The sequence below is a fragment of the Carettochelys insculpta genome, chromosome 3 (genome assembly GCF_033958435.1).
Source record: "Carettochelys insculpta isolate YL-2023 chromosome 3, ASM3395843v1, whole genome shotgun sequence".
NCBI lineage: Eukaryota > Metazoa > Chordata > Testudines > Carettochelyidae > Carettochelys > Carettochelys insculpta.
In genome coordinates this window covers 22,141,001-22,157,965 of record NC_134139.1, presented here as the reverse complement: position 1 = coordinate 22,157,965, position 16,965 = coordinate 22,141,001, and the positions used below count along the sequence as shown (strand labels likewise).

At 46.0% G+C, this 16,965-nt stretch overlaps 1 protein-coding gene and 1 long non-coding RNA gene across 6 annotated transcripts in view; one reads left to right on the top strand and one right to left on the bottom strand.

Moving 5' to 3' along the window:
- SANBR (SANT and BTB domain regulator of CSR) overlaps positions 1-13,886 on the top strand; it is a 67,451-nt gene extending 53,565 nt beyond the window's left edge. For all 5 annotated transcript variants that reach the window (XM_074989464.1, XM_074989462.1, XM_074989463.1 and 2 more), the window contains 6 exons: positions 141-232; positions 351-379; positions 457-530; positions 7,853-7,941; positions 9,923-10,014; positions 11,841-13,886. In XM_074989464.1, the coding sequence (XP_074845565.1) occupies positions 141-232; positions 351-379; positions 457-530; positions 7,853-7,941; positions 9,923-10,014; positions 11,841-11,877 (413 nt within the window). In that variant the 3' untranslated portion in view covers positions 11,878-13,886. The remainder of the gene's footprint in view (positions 1-140; positions 233-350; positions 380-456; positions 531-7,852; positions 7,942-9,922; positions 10,015-11,840) is intronic.
- The window catches only part of LOC142010895 (uncharacterized), a 37,983-nt gene continuing 22,986 nt past the window's right edge, over positions 1,969-16,965 (bottom strand). The window contains exon 3 of the long non-coding RNA XR_012644913.1: positions 1,969-2,455. This is a non-coding gene — a long non-coding RNA (uncharacterized LOC142010895). The remainder of the gene's footprint in view (positions 2,456-16,965) is intronic.

Sequence of the window (16,965 nt, the reverse complement as noted above, 5' to 3'; positions counted from 1 at the left end):
TTATCTTTATGTCCTCCTTGCCCTCCCCCCAACCCAATCTTTACCCAGTAGAGAAATTATCCAACTCATCAGCCAGTATGATTTAAACATTTTAAAAATTGAGGGTTATGTTTGCTACTAAGCAGTGTTTTAATTAACAGGGAGAAAAGAAAAGCCAAAGAAGTTAAACAAACATCCGAAGAAACAAGTTTCTTCACCTAGTGTTCAGAAAAAGGAAAAACCAATGGAGAAGGTAAATCTGAGTTGTGAAATGGACTATTCAACTTAATTAGTTCTAATGAGGAATTTTCTTTAATGTTTGCAGCTGATCCTAAAGGTACTCATGAATGTATTTTTCTCATTTTTGACAGTCAAATTCTCGAGATGCATCTCCATTCATGTAAGTATTTCTCCCAAGTCCTGGGTATCCTTCTTAGTAAAATGCTATTAACAACATATATTTGTCTCTTTTACCAGTGTGAGTATGCAGCAGAATAAGTGGGATGCTTCTAGATCACTGAGATTCAACCAAGATGCTCAAAGGGAAGATGGTAAGATTTCATTGGTTTAGCTTTCATATTGGTAATGTGAGAGGTAAAAGTAGGAATCTGTTACACAACTACATGACTATTAAAGTAAAGTAGTCTGCTTAGGTATGTCAAGGCTAAATGTGATTTCAGACTGATTTTATAGTAGTATAATTACATTGACTTGTTTGTAGTTACTTCTGACTAATACAAGTAAGTGAGAGGAGAACTGAGCCCTTTATGACTCTAAAAATCTATGTTCTGAAACTTGGTTGGTTGAAGTTTTTCAATGCTTATAGGAAATGATGGTATATCATACCACCATTTCCATCTGGAACTTAATATTCTGTTACTCCTAACACAATCTCATTGATATTTTATTTGGTTACAGTAGCAGCTATACATGAATTTTAGGTCTCATCTATCAAAATTCCTTTGCAAGAACAAAGAGATTATCCTTTGTAATAAAAGGTTTATGACAGAAGGAAGGCATAGTTCTGATCTTGGTCATGACAGTGTAAAACAAAAGTAATTCCAGCTGAAGCCACTAGTTACATTGTCATATTCTCCTCTTGTCCTTCAGGACTGATCTCCAGCTGGTGTAAATTTGTGCAGCTCCAGTTTAGAGACTGTACCTATGCTGATTTACAAAAGGAGAGGTTCTGGCCTATACCACTTATATTTACTATTGAATTTTTTGTTGACCCAGATATTCTGTACGCAATTCCATGAAATATGAAAAAAAATTGCAAATGATAACTCTAAATTGGATCTGAGCATATATTCTGATTTAATATTAATGTATATGCTGTGTATTTTAGAGAGTGTGTCTGTTTGATCAAGAATTGTTCCTAAACACTTTGAGCTAGGACCACTAAATTTGGTGTACAGCTTTTTCTTGTCATAATTCAAAGCAGCATAAGGGTTTGGTTGTGCCAGGAAAATGGAATGTGCCAGGAATGGGATTGCTTCTCATAAAACCAAATGAAAAAGAGAGACCAAATCAGCTACAGGCCTCAAAATTGACATAACTGAGGCTACATCTAGACTGTAGCCATAACTCAAAACAATTTACACAATTTAATTTGAGTTTGAATTGAATTTGTGGTAACTTATTTCATCCAAATGGTACCGAACTTCAAAATCAGTGGCTATTGTGAGGTTTCCACTGCCCCCTCACAACGAGGGGTAGCGGAAACTGCGTGCTATGCAATTTAAGCACAGCGAGTAGCTGTGGATTTACTACTTTGGGATACATATGTATCCCAAAATAGCAACAATAGTCTACATGTAGCCTGAGAGAATGTTGACAGAGACTGAACCAAGATGAACCAGAAAAAAATAGCGTTAATTTGGCATAGGATTGTGTTTCGATAAACCTTAAAAAACAGAGATAAAACTGAGAAATGTGGAGAAGTGCTTTATTTTTGGCACAACTAAATCAATGCTTAAGCTCTGAAAACTGAAATAAAATATTTCGGAAACCAAACTGACTATAGCCCTTTTTTTGTTAGAACATAGTCAATGATAAATGTTTAGAGAGATGAAGGGAAAAATTACTTTGATTTGAATTTCCATTTAAAAATTTTACTAAAAACAGTTAAACTTACAAACGTTAACAATTCCATTTTTAAGAAATATGAAATAAAATTAACACTGTTTTTAAAAAGCACAGTATTTTATATAAAGCATGTACATTTTTCCTTTTATTTTCCCAAAAAAACCCTCAAAAACCCTTAACTGAGTTTAGGACCCAAGCGATGCCAGGTAAATCTGCTAGTAGCACGTTATTCTGTTAAAAAATTGTGATAAGTGCTGGAATTCAGCTGCAGCCAAACTCTGTTATGCTGCCCAGTAACTTCAAAGTCTTCTTGAACACACATGTTCATGCAGCCACAGATGACACTCCAGGCCACCATACCTCAGGATCAGAGTAGCACTAGTATCTTCTTTCCCACAGGAAAAAAATAGAGAGAGAAAACAAATAGGTAGATAAACTACAGAGAGAAAATAAAAAGAAAATAATTCATCAATTCCTGGGCTGAGAGATTGACTTATACAAATTGATGATCTGGGTCCCATGGTGTGAGTAATCTTTGAATGAAATTACAGAGAGGAGGAGAAAAAGTTCCTTGGTTTGTGGCTTTGTATTTTTAGTTTGTGTTAAATGGAAGCTATTGGGAATGTCAAAACAAGTCAGACAGACAGACAGACACACTGACACTCACTCTGTCTCTCTTTCTCTCTCTCTGGCTACATCTACACGTGAAGCCTACATCGAAATAGCTTATTTCGATGAATAACGTCTACACGTCCTCCAGGGCCAGCAACGTCGATGTTCAACTTCGACGTTGCGCAGCACCACATCGAAATAGGCGCAGCGAGGGAACGTCTACACGCCAAAGTAGCAGACATCGAAATAGGGATGCCAGGCACAGCTGCAGACAGGGTCACAGGGCGGACTAGCGCTTCCGGGGCAACAGCTAGCCGCTCCCTTAAAGGGCCCCTCCCAGACGCACTCAGCCTGCACAGCACGCGGTCTGAGGAGCCATAGGCACACAGACCCCGGGCGCCGCAGTCATGAACCCCCAGCAGCAGCAGCAGCCAGAGGTCCACCCAGCCCTCCGGGCAGGAGCAGGGCTTGCCCTGCTCCATGCCATGCAGGAGGCAGCTGAGCACCTCCTTGCTACCCCGGAGGAGCAGCAGGGCTCAACCCCCAACCCTGCAGCACCCCGCCCCCCCCCCCCCGCCCCCCCGCCTCACACGCCGGCGGCTGTGGAGCTACCCCACCAGCACCGACTGGTGGGAGCGGCTGGTGCTTGGGGAGTGGGACGACGACCGCTGACTCAGGAACTTCAGGATGAGCCGGCAGACATTTATGGAGCTGTGCCAGTGGCTCACCCCCGCACTCAGGCACCAGGACACCGCCATGCGGCATGCCCTCACAGTGGAGAAACGGGTCGGCATCACTGTCTGGAAGCTGGCCACTCCCGACAGCTACCGATCCGTGGGGCAGCAGTTTGGTGTCGGCAAGGCCACCATCGGGGCTGTCCTCATGGAGGTAAGAGAACCCACGGAGGGAGGGCAGGGCAGGGGAGGGGGGGGAGGGCGGGGGAGGCCAAGGCGGGGGAGGGCAGAGGAGGGCCGGGCAGGGGAGGGAGGGCAGGGCCACGCACACCCTGCTCACCCCTCATTGGTGCTGTCCCATGTGCTTTCTCTGCAGGTTGTGCGTGCCATCAACGCCATGCTGCTGCACAGGCTCGTGAGGCTGGGGGACCCAGATGCCACTATCGTGGCCTTTGCCACGCTGGGCTTCCCCAACTGCCTTGGGGCTCTGGATGGGACTCACATCCCCATCTGCGCCCCGCATCACAGTGGAGAACGATACCTGAATCGCAAGGGCTACCATTCTGTCGTCCTCCAGGCCTTGGTGGACAGCCGGGGACGTTTCCAGGACATTTATGTGGGCTGGCCTGGCAGCACCCACGACGCCCGGGTTTTCCGGAACTCGGGCCTGTGCTGCGGGCTGGAGGTGGGGACCTACATCTCCCAGCGGGAGATCCCTCTGGGGGACACCACCATGCCCTTCTGCGTCATCGCAGATGCGGCATACCCCCTCCGGCCATGGCTCATGCACCCGTACACGGGCCATCTCTCCGCTAGCCAGGAGCGCTTCAACGAGCACCTGAACCACGTGCGCCAGGTGGTGGAGCGCTCATTTGGCCGCCTGAAGGGACGCTGGAGATCTCTCCTGACCCGCCTGGATGTGGGCCCCAACAACATCCCCCTGATTGTGGGTGCCTGCTGCGCCCTGCACAATTTGGTGGAGAGCAAGGGGGAGACCTCTTTCCAGGGCTGGGCTGTGGAGGCCAGCAGGGCCGACGTCCAGCCACCTGCTGCCCCCAGTCGGCAGGTGGACCCCGAAGGGACCTGGGTCCGGGAGGCCCTGCGGGCCCACTTCGATGAAGAGGCCGCGGGGTGAACTCTGCCCAGGCCCCCCACTGCCTGCCCCTTCCTCCACCACACTCCTGCCCCAACGCCCACACCATGGAACACCCAACCGCACCGCCCTCCCACTTTTCCTGGACAAATGACAGCATGCACTTGTGGCTGAACTTAAACTTCTTTTTCTTTGAGAACTTTTTTTTTTAACTGTAAATATATAAAACAAGAACAAACTATATACAACATGTGGAAACAAAGTCATATGTACATATAAAACAATCGTCACAAACAAGTGTCCTCATTAATAAAAAGAAAACCAGGGAGGATAAAGGGGAGAACTATTTACATGGGGGGGACGGGGCAAACAGGGGGCACAAACAAATAAGTTTAAACTATATACAAGGGGGGGGGCCACGTCCCGGGCCCCTCGCCCCTACAGTCTGGCACTGGGCGTGGGTGGCCGGGAGCCCTGCCGCGGCCGCAGCCCTGTCCTGGGCTGGCTGGGGGCGGGCCGGACCGGAAGATATGCCCGGTGAGTCTCAGCTGGCTCCAGGGGTCCCTCGGTGCTCCAGCCCTCAGCAGTGGGTGGCGGGGCGACGGCGGACGGGACGGCGACGGGCAGAGCAGCTGGTGGTGCGGCTGGTGGAGCAGGCATGGTGGGCGCTACGGCGGCCGGCACGGCATGGGGGGCCAGGTAGTCCACCAGGCGGTTGAAAGTCTCCATGTAGGCCCCCCATGCCTCTTGGCGCCAGGCCAGCGCCCACTCCTGCAGCTGCAGGTGCTGCTCCGCGACCTCCAGCTGCCGTCGGTGGATGGCCAGCAGCTGGGGGTCCGTCGCTGTTGGCTGGTGGTGGCACGGGGTCCGCCGTCTAGCCCGCCGTGGGGCCAGTCAGTCCTCGGCCGAGGGGCTGGCCTGGAGCGATGGTCCCGGAGGGCTCTCCGGGACCACTGATGCCTCGCCGGCGCTCTCTTCCGGTCCTTCTGATGGTGCAGGTGCGGGACACAGGAGAGGAGGGGAGGAAGAAGAATGGAGACAGGCGTTAGTGTGGGCCCCGAGCCATGGCCTTTGTCCCTGCAGCCCTGTGCTGCAGGTTCCCCATCCCCGTCCCCGGGAGATGCTGCTGTGATGGATGGGGTTCAGGGGTCCCCCTGCCCTGCACCCTGTCCCCTGGTGTGAGCGACTCACTTCACCCTGCAGGGTCTGACAGCAGGAGAGGTTTCTTAGGCCACAGATGCCCAGTTTCTCCCAGGAGTGACAGCACCAGCTGTTGGAAGAGACAGTCCTTCCAACCCGTTGTGGGGAGAAGACCCCAAGGGGGGCCCCTCTGGGATGCAGCTTTCCCCCTCGTCAGGCTGGCTGCCTTCCAGCTCTCCCTTCCCCTAGCCTCTACCTGTGGCCCCCGCCCTCCCCCCCCCCAATTCCAAGCCAGCTCGGCTCCTCCCTCCTCTTTGTTCAGGGCAGAGGTGTCACCTGCCAGCTGTAGCCCCAGGATCATCCTTTGCCCCTGGGAGCTATTCAGCTCTTGTTGCTCATATGTAGCCTGAGTCTCCCTTTTGCACTCCCCCCACTCCATCACATGCTGCTGCTGCTGCTGTTGTTGCTGCTGCTGCTGCTGCTGCTGCTGCTGCTGCGGGGTGTTCCACCCCCTCCTCCTGGGGGCCCCTCGAGGTTCCGCTCCCCCCTGCCCCAGGGATGGGGCAGGGGCTGATGCACTGCTGTGAGGGCCATGGCCCTGCTGTCCTTGGGGCCATGGCCATGTGAGCATGTGGGGGGCCCTGGACACATATCTGTTACCCCCAGCCCCTCAAGCCCAGGGGTGTACACCAGAGGCGGGTACCTACCTGTCGGTCCACTCCCACGGTCTGGAGATCCCCGGGGGGCAGAGGCCCGGCTGCTGCTCCGGGATGGCAGGAGGAGGATCTGCAGCCCGGATTCTGCAGAGGAGGAGCCCCCCTCCTCCTCCTCCTCCTCCTCCTCCTCCTGCCGCGATGTCCCGGGGGTGGGCTCCGGGGGGGCCCCCGGGGTGCGGGGCTTATCTCCAGGGCGGACTCCGGCTGCAGGGCCTGCTGGGGCTCGTCGGACGAGGTATCAAGGGTGGCCGGAGGGGAGGAGGTGTGCCGGGGGCCCAGGATGTCCCTGAGCTCCCTGTAAAAGGGGCAAGTGACGGGGGCGGCCCCAGATCGGCTGGCCGCATCCCGGGCCCGGGAGTAACCCTGCCGCAGCTCCTTCACCTTACTTCTGACGTGATCAGGAGTGCAGGCAGGGTGACCCCGGGCAGCCAGGCCGTCGGCCAGCCGAGCGAACGCATCCACGTTCCGCCTCTTACTCCCCATTACCTGGAGCACCTCCTCCTTGCTCCAGAGCCCCAGCAGGTCCCGCAGCTCGGCCTCCGTCCAGGAGGGCCTCCGCTGCCGCTTGCCAGCCTGGCTGCCCTTCTGGCTGGGCTGGCTGCCCTGGCTCCCCTTGGGGGGGGTCACCTGGGGATGCTGCGGGGGCTGCCAGGCAGCCATTGCAGCTGGGTGGGTGGCTGAGGAACGTGCAGTCTGGCCGCGTGTCTGGGCTGCCGCCTGCACATTCCCTCAGCTTCCTGCACAGGAAGGGAGTGGGAGGGGACCTTTAAGGGGCCGCTCCATGCGGCCACCATTGAGCTGAGGGGCTGGAGAGAGCGTCTCTCAACCCCTCAGCTGATGGCCGCCATGGAGGACCCGGCAATTTCGACGTTGCGGGACGCGCAACGACTACACGGTCCCTACTTCAACGTCGAAGTAGGGCGCTATTCCTATCCCCTCATGGGGTTAGCGACTTCGACGTCTCGCCGCCTAACGTCGAAGTTAACTTCGAAATAGCGCCCGACGCGTGTAGCCGTGACGGGCGCTATTTCGAAGTTAGTGCCGCTACTTCGAAGTAGCGTGCACGTGTAGACACGGCTTCTATGTGGTAAATTATTTATCATATACATATTTCCTCTACATATGCGTTTTGAGAAAGTTGCTGTCCCTAGCTCTCAGTTAATAAAGAAGTAAGATCACGCTGTTCTGTGTTGCTGTTCCCCACTACTGTAGGGAGTTGAAAGCTGTGGTCTCAGTAAACTATCTAGTTTCTTTTGCTTTCATATTTCTTTTAGAAATTTTGTGCTGTCCCAACATCTTTCTCCTAAATCTGGCAGTCCAGTGGGTGCAGATTGGCTCTGTGCAGGTGTGAAGCTGCTTTACAGGATCAGGGCCTTCCCTTAGTTTATGGTAATTTGTGCTTTTTATGTGAGCCAAGAATAAAGCCACTTGTCTCCCTGTGTAGTGGATTGTCAGTAATACATGCATAATCTCTTTCCTCATGATTAAGGCTGTTCAGTTTGATGGTAAGGGATATTTAAAATATTGCTATTTCTTTGTATTACTTACAGATCAGCGAAGGATGTGTGAGATTACAGGGCACCTAATAAAAATGAGATTAGGAGACCTGGACCGAGTCAAGTCAAAGGAAGGCAAAGAAGTAAGATTTTAAATTATGGTCACATATGGTGATAATTTAGGCAGATCTCTTGAATTCATGCATTTTCAGTACCAGAAAATGGAATTTTAGTGTTTATAGGTGGCTGGAAGAATTAACCTTTAAGATAAATTTGATAAGGTTTTTATAGTTTAAAGTGGAGCTGTCACGATTAAACATTTAAAAATAATAGAAAACCATTTATTTACATATTTTGGATATTTTCTACATTTTCAGATATTTTTATTTCAATTACAGCAGTATCCAAAGTGTACAGTACTAAGCAATTTGCACTGTAAAACAAAGTATTTTTCAGTTCACATATTACAAGTATTGTAGAGCAATCACATTATCATGGATGCTGAATTTAAAATTATTAACAAAAACAGTGCATTAAAATATAAAGCAATATAAAACTTTAGATCCTATCAAGTTCATTCAGTCTTGCTTCTTGTACAGCCAATTTCTCAAACAACTATATTTACTTTTTGCAGATGCTGCTGCCCACTTCTTTTCTTAAAGCGTTATCTGAAAATGAGAACAGGTGTTCATCTGGCACTGTTACAGCCAGAGTGGCAAGATATTTATGTGCCAGATATGCTAGAAATGTGTGTGTCCCTTCATGCTTCAACCACCATTCCATAGGATAAGCATCCATGGTGGTGATGTGTTCTGCTAGGCAGCTATCCAAAGCAATGCAGACACATGCATGATTATTTTCATCTGAGTCAGATGCCACCAGCAGAAGGTTGATTTTTTTCTTTTTGGGAGTTCGGGTTCTCTAGTTTTTGCATCAGAGCATTGTGCTTCTAAGACTTCTGAAAGAATGCTTCATACCTCATCTCTCTTAGATTTTTGGAATGTATGTGATTCTTAAACCTTGGGTCGAGTGCTATACCTATTTTCAGAAACTTCTGCTTCTTTGCATTTAGCCAAATCTACAGTGAAAGTGTTCTTCAAATGAACAAAGTGTCCTGGGTCACCTGAGACTGCTATCACATGAAATATATGGTAGAATTTAAGGTAAAACACCAGGAAATATACAATTCTCCCTCTAGGAGTTCAGTCAAAATATTATTACTGCATTTTGTAAATAAGCATCATGAGGATTGAAGCATGTCTACTGGAAAGGTGACCAAAGTGTGAGGAGGCATATGAATGTTACACATATCTGATACATAAATACCTTTCAGTGCCTGCTACAAGGAGACCATGCAAATGCTTGTTCTTGCTTTCAGGTGACAATATAAATAGGAAATGGACAACATTATCTCCCATAAATATAAACAAACTTATTTTTCTTAGTGATTGGCTGAACGACAAGAAGGACTAGACTTGTAGGCTGTAAAGTTTTACGTTGTTTTGTTTTTGAGAGGACTTACGCAACAAGAAATCTGCATTTGTAAATCGCACTTTCATGATAGATTGTACAACAGTGCTTGTATGAGGTGAACTGATAGGAAGAAGGGGATTTCGATGTTGGCAGGGTCCTTTCATAAAGGACCCACCCATGTCGATGAGCTGCGGGTGAGTGAACCGCAGCACTTTTGCAGTTTCGTGGCCAATGGCATGCTAATGAGGCACTGAATATGCTTTTCAGCGCCTCATTAGTATTCTTCGATTTGGCCATTAACACAGCCATTTTGAAGTTTTTAGTAAGTGTAGACACGGCCAGGGTCAGAAAAAGTTTCAAAAGGTCATTACTTTGAAAATCTGTTGACGCAGAAAATTGGGTGGGTTTGGAGGGGCACCATGAATAGAGCAAGATGCCAAGTCTTTGATTCTTCCTTAACCAGAGCCAGATCATGGTTACTGTGCATTATTGCTGGCTCACATACCTTCACAATGATGAGTTTAAGAGATGCAATATCATCTTTGCCACATCCTTTTGGAAACATAAATCAGCTATGTAAAAACTAATAACTTTTAGATTGTCACTGATTAAACTGGAATAGTTAAATGACTTGATATCCCTGTATTGCAGCATGCTGGTGGCATTTACTGTAGACTTGAAGCTCAGATAAAGGCTTCGGCACAAGTCAGTGCTCGACAAAGCAGCACAGAGAAAAACACAAAGTAAGTTATTATTTAAGTAGCAGGAAAAAAAATCCAGGATGTGTGTTTTGGGCCTTTTTTTTTTTTTTTTTTTAAAGCCTTATCTCAAACTCTTCCTCCACATCAGTATTTTTTCCTGTTTGTAAAGTACATCTGGAGGCAAAAATCACCCACAGCCCACTGAACCTTGTAATGGAGCCAGGAGAATGAAATGTATGCAACCCAAACTTGAAGAGCTGTGGTATAGCGCATCAGCAGCATGTGGGTTAGAAGAGTGGCTTCGCCACTGTAAATCCTTCTGGAGTTTTGGATTTCTGTATCATTTGCCTGACAGATCTGTTAGCAATTTCTCTGTCTTCTCCCAAAAATTGCCCCATAATTGTGCTGATGGGTAGCCTTTTAAAGCCTCCTCCTTATTACATGAGGATCAGAAAAAAAATCACTGACAGGCTGACACCTTGTATGACCGGGCTTAGTCTGGAGCCAATGTTCTGCTCATAACTTGTTGTTCAAGTGGTGAATCTTAGAACTAGAATTTTATAAGGGATCTGCTGATGGCCCTTTCCTAACTAGAGCCAGAGCATGCCTTGTGTACCATGCAAATTTATATTTAATTTCATACTGAAACCTGTAATGAATATACATAACTCTGGCTACGTCTACACTACTCAAAAACTTCGAAATGGCCATGCAAATGGCCATTTCGAAGTTTATTAATGAAGCGCTGAAATACATATTCAGTGCCTCATTAGCATGCGGGCAGCCGCGGCACTTCGAAATTGACACGGCTCGCCACCACGCGGCTCGTCTAGATGGGGCTCCTTTTCGAAAGGACCCCGGCTACTTCAAAGTCCCCTTATTCCCATCTGCTCATAGGAGTAAGGGGATTTCAAAGTAGCCGGGGTCCTTTCAAAAAGGAGCCCTGTCTGGACGAGCTGCGTCAATTTCAAAGTGCTGCAGCTGCCTGCATGCTAATGAGGCGCTGAATATGTATTTCAGCGCTTCATTAGTAAACTTCAAAATGGCCATTTGCATGGCGATTTCGAAGTTTTTGGCTAGTGTAGACACAGCCCCTGTGTGCATCTGCGCACGCATGCGCGCACACAAACACAAAAGTACTTCTGTGAGGCTTTCTTTGAAAAGCAGGTATTTGATGGCCAAGCCAAAATAAATATTTTTTTATATGAGGATACAAATTGGTGATTAAAGATGCCATGACGTAAAGAGACAATGGGCTTGTCTACACTACCTCCCTACTTCAAAGGGAGGATGGTAGGGTGGTGGGAGTTCATTAAGCAAATTCCGCCCCCCATGGCAACTTGGAAACGTTAAACTTCAAAGTGCTGACTCACGTGTAGCCGCAGTAACCTGCCAGTACTTTGAAATGCTGGGCAACTTCGAAGTCCCTTTAATTTTGAGGAGTAAAGGGACTTCGAAGTTGCCCAGCACTTTGAAGTACCGGTGGGTTAGCCACAGCTACACACAAGCCAGCTCTTCGAAGTTTAACACTTCAGAGTTGCCTCAGGGGGGCGGAATTTGCTTAATAAAGTGCTGCATATGCACCGCAGCACTTCATTAATGAACTCTCAACGCCTTACTTACTGTCCTCCCTTTGAAGTAGGGAGGTAGTGTAGACACAGCCAATGAGTGTAACAGTATAATGTACTCTTTCTCCCTTCTGTTGTATGATGTACTTGAATGTTGAGGGTTTAGGACTTTGACAGAAATCATAAAATGGATTCTGACAAGCAGTGATCTATCAAGCTGATTATTATAATTAGTAACCATTAATCCTGTATCATAATAAAAGTTCATCCATGTGTATGTACTATTTATTTTAAATGCAGGTCTAAATCTCGCTTTGGCCAAGGCCGTCCAGCCTAAGAAACCTCAGGGAGAAACCATAGCCAGAATTCATTGCTGCTTCCTGCAAGCTGTACTGTACTCCAATATGGAGACTGCATTCTCTGAAAGCTTTTAAGTGATTTATTTATTATTTATTACTGTAAGCCATGTGAATTATTTGCTATAATGAATGAATGCAAAATCCATAAAAGAATACTTATTTTAACTGTAAATATAGTTTTTTTTCTTAGATTGCTTTTTTAGGCTATTGTGTTAAATTATGCAGAAAACATTTTGTAAACCTAACAGTTAAAATATTTGAAAAACTTTGCTTATTGAAGAGTGGTGCTTATAAACTACTCTGTGCCATCACTTTTAGCTGCTAGACATTTAAAAATGAAGAAACTACTGAATTATGAGTGCACAGCAATGTTTGAATGCATCTTGTAGTATTGTGATTTGAATTACACATCTTGGGCTCAGTTTGGGGATGATCTTTAACTAATATAATTTCACTGAAATCCATAGAATTAATTCTGATTGACAAGGATACAAATAAAATCAAAATCGGGTCCCTAGGCTTCTCTCCCCATGCCCACACAACTTCCATTCATGCTAGAGCTGGCATCAAGGGGGAGCAGACCCCTAAAGATCACATGAAATTAAATTACTGAGGGTATGATAACTTTTCATCTTGCATAGGCATTCATTTTTCTCAGATTTACTGCATGGAAAACAACATATTCATTTCCATTTTGCGCCTGATTCCTCTTCTGCATCATACGGTTCTTTTGTTTCCTTTTATTGTCTGAGCTTAGAGGCACAGTAAAGCAGTTTCTTCCTTTAGTGATACCAGTGCCACTGTAACTTTGGTAGCACAGGTGGTGTACGTTCTGTTTCTTTTGAAATGAAATGAAAGGAAATCACTTCGCGGCATGTTGCCTATGTAGATATGAGCTGGGGAGTATGTTCCTTAGACCTTCCTGCATAATCCAGTTTGGCAATAAAATGTTTTGTTATGGTTCTAATGGAGCAGTAGGGTCCTTGTCTGCTTTAATGTACAGTCTTGTATCACCAGAATGGAACAACTTGCCTGGAGAAAAATTTTGATTTATGCAAAGGAAATTGCAATAAAGCAGTATTCTGAAAATGGCATTCTAATTTTTCTAGCCAGGCAAAAAGAACACTCAGGGAAAACTTATTAGAGATCATAATCATTCAGTGAAATATGTATTTGGAAATAAGTTCAAAATCTCTGGGGGGAAAAATCCTCAAAATGTATGGTCTCTGTTTGCAGGCTTTTATTTGCCTTGTTTCTAGAATTTTTCTAGTAATTGGAAATAAGGCATGGTGATAGTTGAGAGAGGGTGCAGGTTCACTAAAAATAAGTGTTGGCTCATTTACATGTGCTCCTGCAAGCTTAGATCAATCCTGTACTCACTGAAACCAGTGGAAGGACTTCTGTTGAATTTGGTGACCATTGGCTTGGGATATGATTTGTAGATTTGTAATTATGTTTTATCTTACATTCATAAGAGATGTAGCTATATCAAAACCTATAGTTTGCAAAAATCAGTTTTGTATTCTGGAAGTGTTTATACTAAATATTATTTTAAAAACTCATCTTCCCTTAGAAAATGGTTTACAATTTACTGTGCAAAAATGTGTTCTAGCTTACTAGCTTGTTTAGAAGTGTGTCTAAGGCTGTAAATGTAAACTTTGCTAAGAAAGTTGCAAATTGAATAAGTAGGAGGTTGGTGTGTATAAGATTTTTAGAACTACAGACTAAGAAAATTCTATCCAGGAAGGGAAAATCAAATGGCTTTGATTTTATGTCAAATTGTCATTTTTACATGTCACTATCATTCATAATATTTTATTGAAAATCTGCTTTTTCTTTTTTATAAATATGTCTGTAATATATTTAGTTGAAGTGCAGTTCATATTTTCTTAAGTATTAATAGTATTTTATTTGACAAATTTCATTAACTTTTATCCTAACTGATTTTGAAGTCATGCCTCAGTTTAATTGAAATAAATATTACTGAATTAAAAACACTTTATTTGGCACTTGTAAGTCTACTAAAAACAAAGTTATATAGTGGGAAGTATTATTTTTGTTTTGGATCATACTGATTCTTGCGTGTCATTGTCACGTTCTCAAAAATGTATAGATTGTCTCCACTTGTTGTTTAAAGTAGCTGTCCAATTCTTCTTGAAGTATTATGGTGCGGACTTTCTTCCCAAGTCCTGAGAGCAGAAATGGATAAACTTTAGTACACTTCTAGTACAAAGTACATTCTGCTGATTTAAGAATTGTCCAGCTCCATGGGCCAAATTAAAAGCTCATTGAAATAAATGGAAAGACACCCATTGACTTCAGCAGGCTTTCAATTAGAATTCACATGAACCTCTAACAGGAAAGACTAAGAATTGTAAATGTTAAACTGAGCCACAGCCAAAATCATTTTCAGTTTCACTCTCTAGTTACCAGGGTGCTGACCATGTTTGGGAAAGCACTAATATATGACCATAGAGCAGCAGCACTGACACATTCGACCAGGGATGTTGCTGAGAGATGCCAAGAGAAATTGAAGCTGTAATGTGCTGGTTGCAGCTCCTCCTCAGAAGATTGCTGTTGGCAGACTTCCAGAAAGCTCAGTGCTATTCCCCCATGACTAAAACACACAAAACTATTTGGAGAAACGGACATCATAGATATCAGTGCCAGCAGAACACATCTCTGTTATTCTTTGAGTCATTGCACATGTGCAGGTATGGGCACACCTCAAGCATAGGCCGTGGAAATTGTTCCTACAATGGCACCAATTTTAGCTGCTGAAGCACGTTCACATGCTGACAGTATTGGTATGAAGTGCCAAGCCTACCGCATGCCTTCTCCATTCCTTCTTTACATCCCTGGAACTGGTCTGCTTGCTTTTTTGGAAGTTCACACAGTGGTTGTCATCATCTTTCTGTAGAGAGTGAGTTGCACTCAATTTTAACTAATTTTTAGTGCATTTCTGTAATTTCATGTGTCAGCAGAGTTTTTATTCATTGCTTCAGGCCATGTCTACATGGCCCTGGTCTTCAGCTCTGCTGCTGGCAGAGCTATGCTAGTCAGGTTTCTGGAAATTGCAAATGGGTTCCAATTTGCTAGTCATGTGGCTAATTAGCATAGCCACATGAGAGTTCTCTCTCGGCAGAGGGGTGTGCCACCAGTAGAGAGGCCGTGTGGACATGCCTCTGCCAGCTAAACCCACCTCTGTTGCCAGTCTCTTATCCCTGGAAAAAATTCATGAATAAGGGACTGGCAACAGAGAGGGGTTTGGCCAGCAGAGGCATGTCCACGCAGCCTCTCTACTGCCACCAGACCCCTCTTCCAAGAGTGAAATCTTGCATGGCTATGCTAATTAGCCGCATGAATATGCAGATTGGAACCCATTTGCAATTTCTATAACGTGCTTAGCATACCTCTGAGGGACAGCAGAGCTGAAGTGCAGGGCCATGTAAATATGGCTTCAGTTGCCAGGCTTTATGCCCTGCGGCTCCTGAAACAAGGCTTTGTCTCAAATGACCTACACTCATGCTACTTAAAGTGCCTGGAAAAACATCATATGGGGAACCATTGCCAGCTCTTCAAGGACTTTAAGCCTCACACAAAAAGGGGTTGGGAAACCAGGGTGAAATTTCTCATCATGGAAGTAGCTCTGAGATCTCCATCAGAGCCAGTCCAGTCCAGACTGAGTGGCTGTGTATTGGGAAGAAGTGTTCCTCCTTCTGTACCAGAGTCCCAGCACTGGGCATCATGCCTAGAAAAGGGGCATAAGAAGCAGCCTGCCAACAGAGGACAATCCCCAATACTGAAGATGACCAGGCATGGTGATCAGAGCGTGAAGTAACTAAAAGTAATACTCTACCTCTCCACCACAGAAATTGACACCATTGATTCCAGCACGTATATTGTCACTGTCGAGTCTGGTGCTACAAGCATCTTCTACATCTGTGGTGCAGGGTCAGGGTACAGTGCTATCTTGATACCAACCACACTAGAGATATCTGTCACTGCCAGGAATCGTCTCTTGGTATCAGTATCACCAGTAGTATAAGAGTTCCACTGTTAGTGTCAGTGGAAAGGAGGGAACCTGCTGGATCCTTTCATTATTCAGCACTGTCCCTTTTGGTACTACCGAAAGGGAAATTGGCTATGTTCACCAAGATGGGGACATCTCCACCATAACACTGGTCTCTGACACTGGTGTCTTCTGAGTTGGAAATCAGGTCATACCCCTCCCATCCCATTCTCCCCACTCTTCTAAATGTGCTGTCTGTGATCCCAACCACAAGAGTGTCATCAAGTGGTTGGCCAGAAGCTTAGAGGGAATCTACACTGGTACAGTGGCCTTTATGGAACCTGTGAAAGTTTCCCCTAGTTTCCAGGATGCATTCAAGATGCTCCCATTCAATGGCCTTGAATGCAGCACTTGGTCTGGGCTCTAATACTGAGCCCAGTACAAAAATGCAAGAGCCAACTCCACAGGATCCTACCGAAGCAGAAAGAGGAAGAGCTTGCACAGCTGTTGCTAGCTGCCACTACCACCTTCTCCCTGTACCAAGGCAGCATCAGGCATCAACGCATCTCTCCGCTGTTGACCAGAAGAAAAGGGCAACCTTAAATCTGCGCATAGAGGTGGAGGTAATGAAAGAATCATCCGACAGCCAAGTTGACATTTTAGCTGCTGTAGGTGCTTTAAAAGTAGCCCTGTGTCTGTCATGCCATTATGGACTCTGTTAAGACTTTGTGGCAGATCTCTGCATCCCTTCCCCCCACCCTGTCAAAAAGGGTTGAGTGAAACTACTTTGTTCCTGCCCAGGGTCCCTTCTTGTGTGCCCACCATCCCCCTCAGCATCTGGGATCTCTGATGGTATCTGCTTCCAATGACAGAGAAAGATAGGGTCATCAGGGTGCAACCCCAAAATCAGAAATCAGATGGAAATTAGATGTATTGGTAGGAAAGTATTCTATTGGGAGGTTACAACTCAGAATTGAAATCCAGTAGGCATAGTTTTAACATGTAGGGCATCATGCAAAAATTCAAGGACTTGCTTCCACACGGTGAAAGGTAC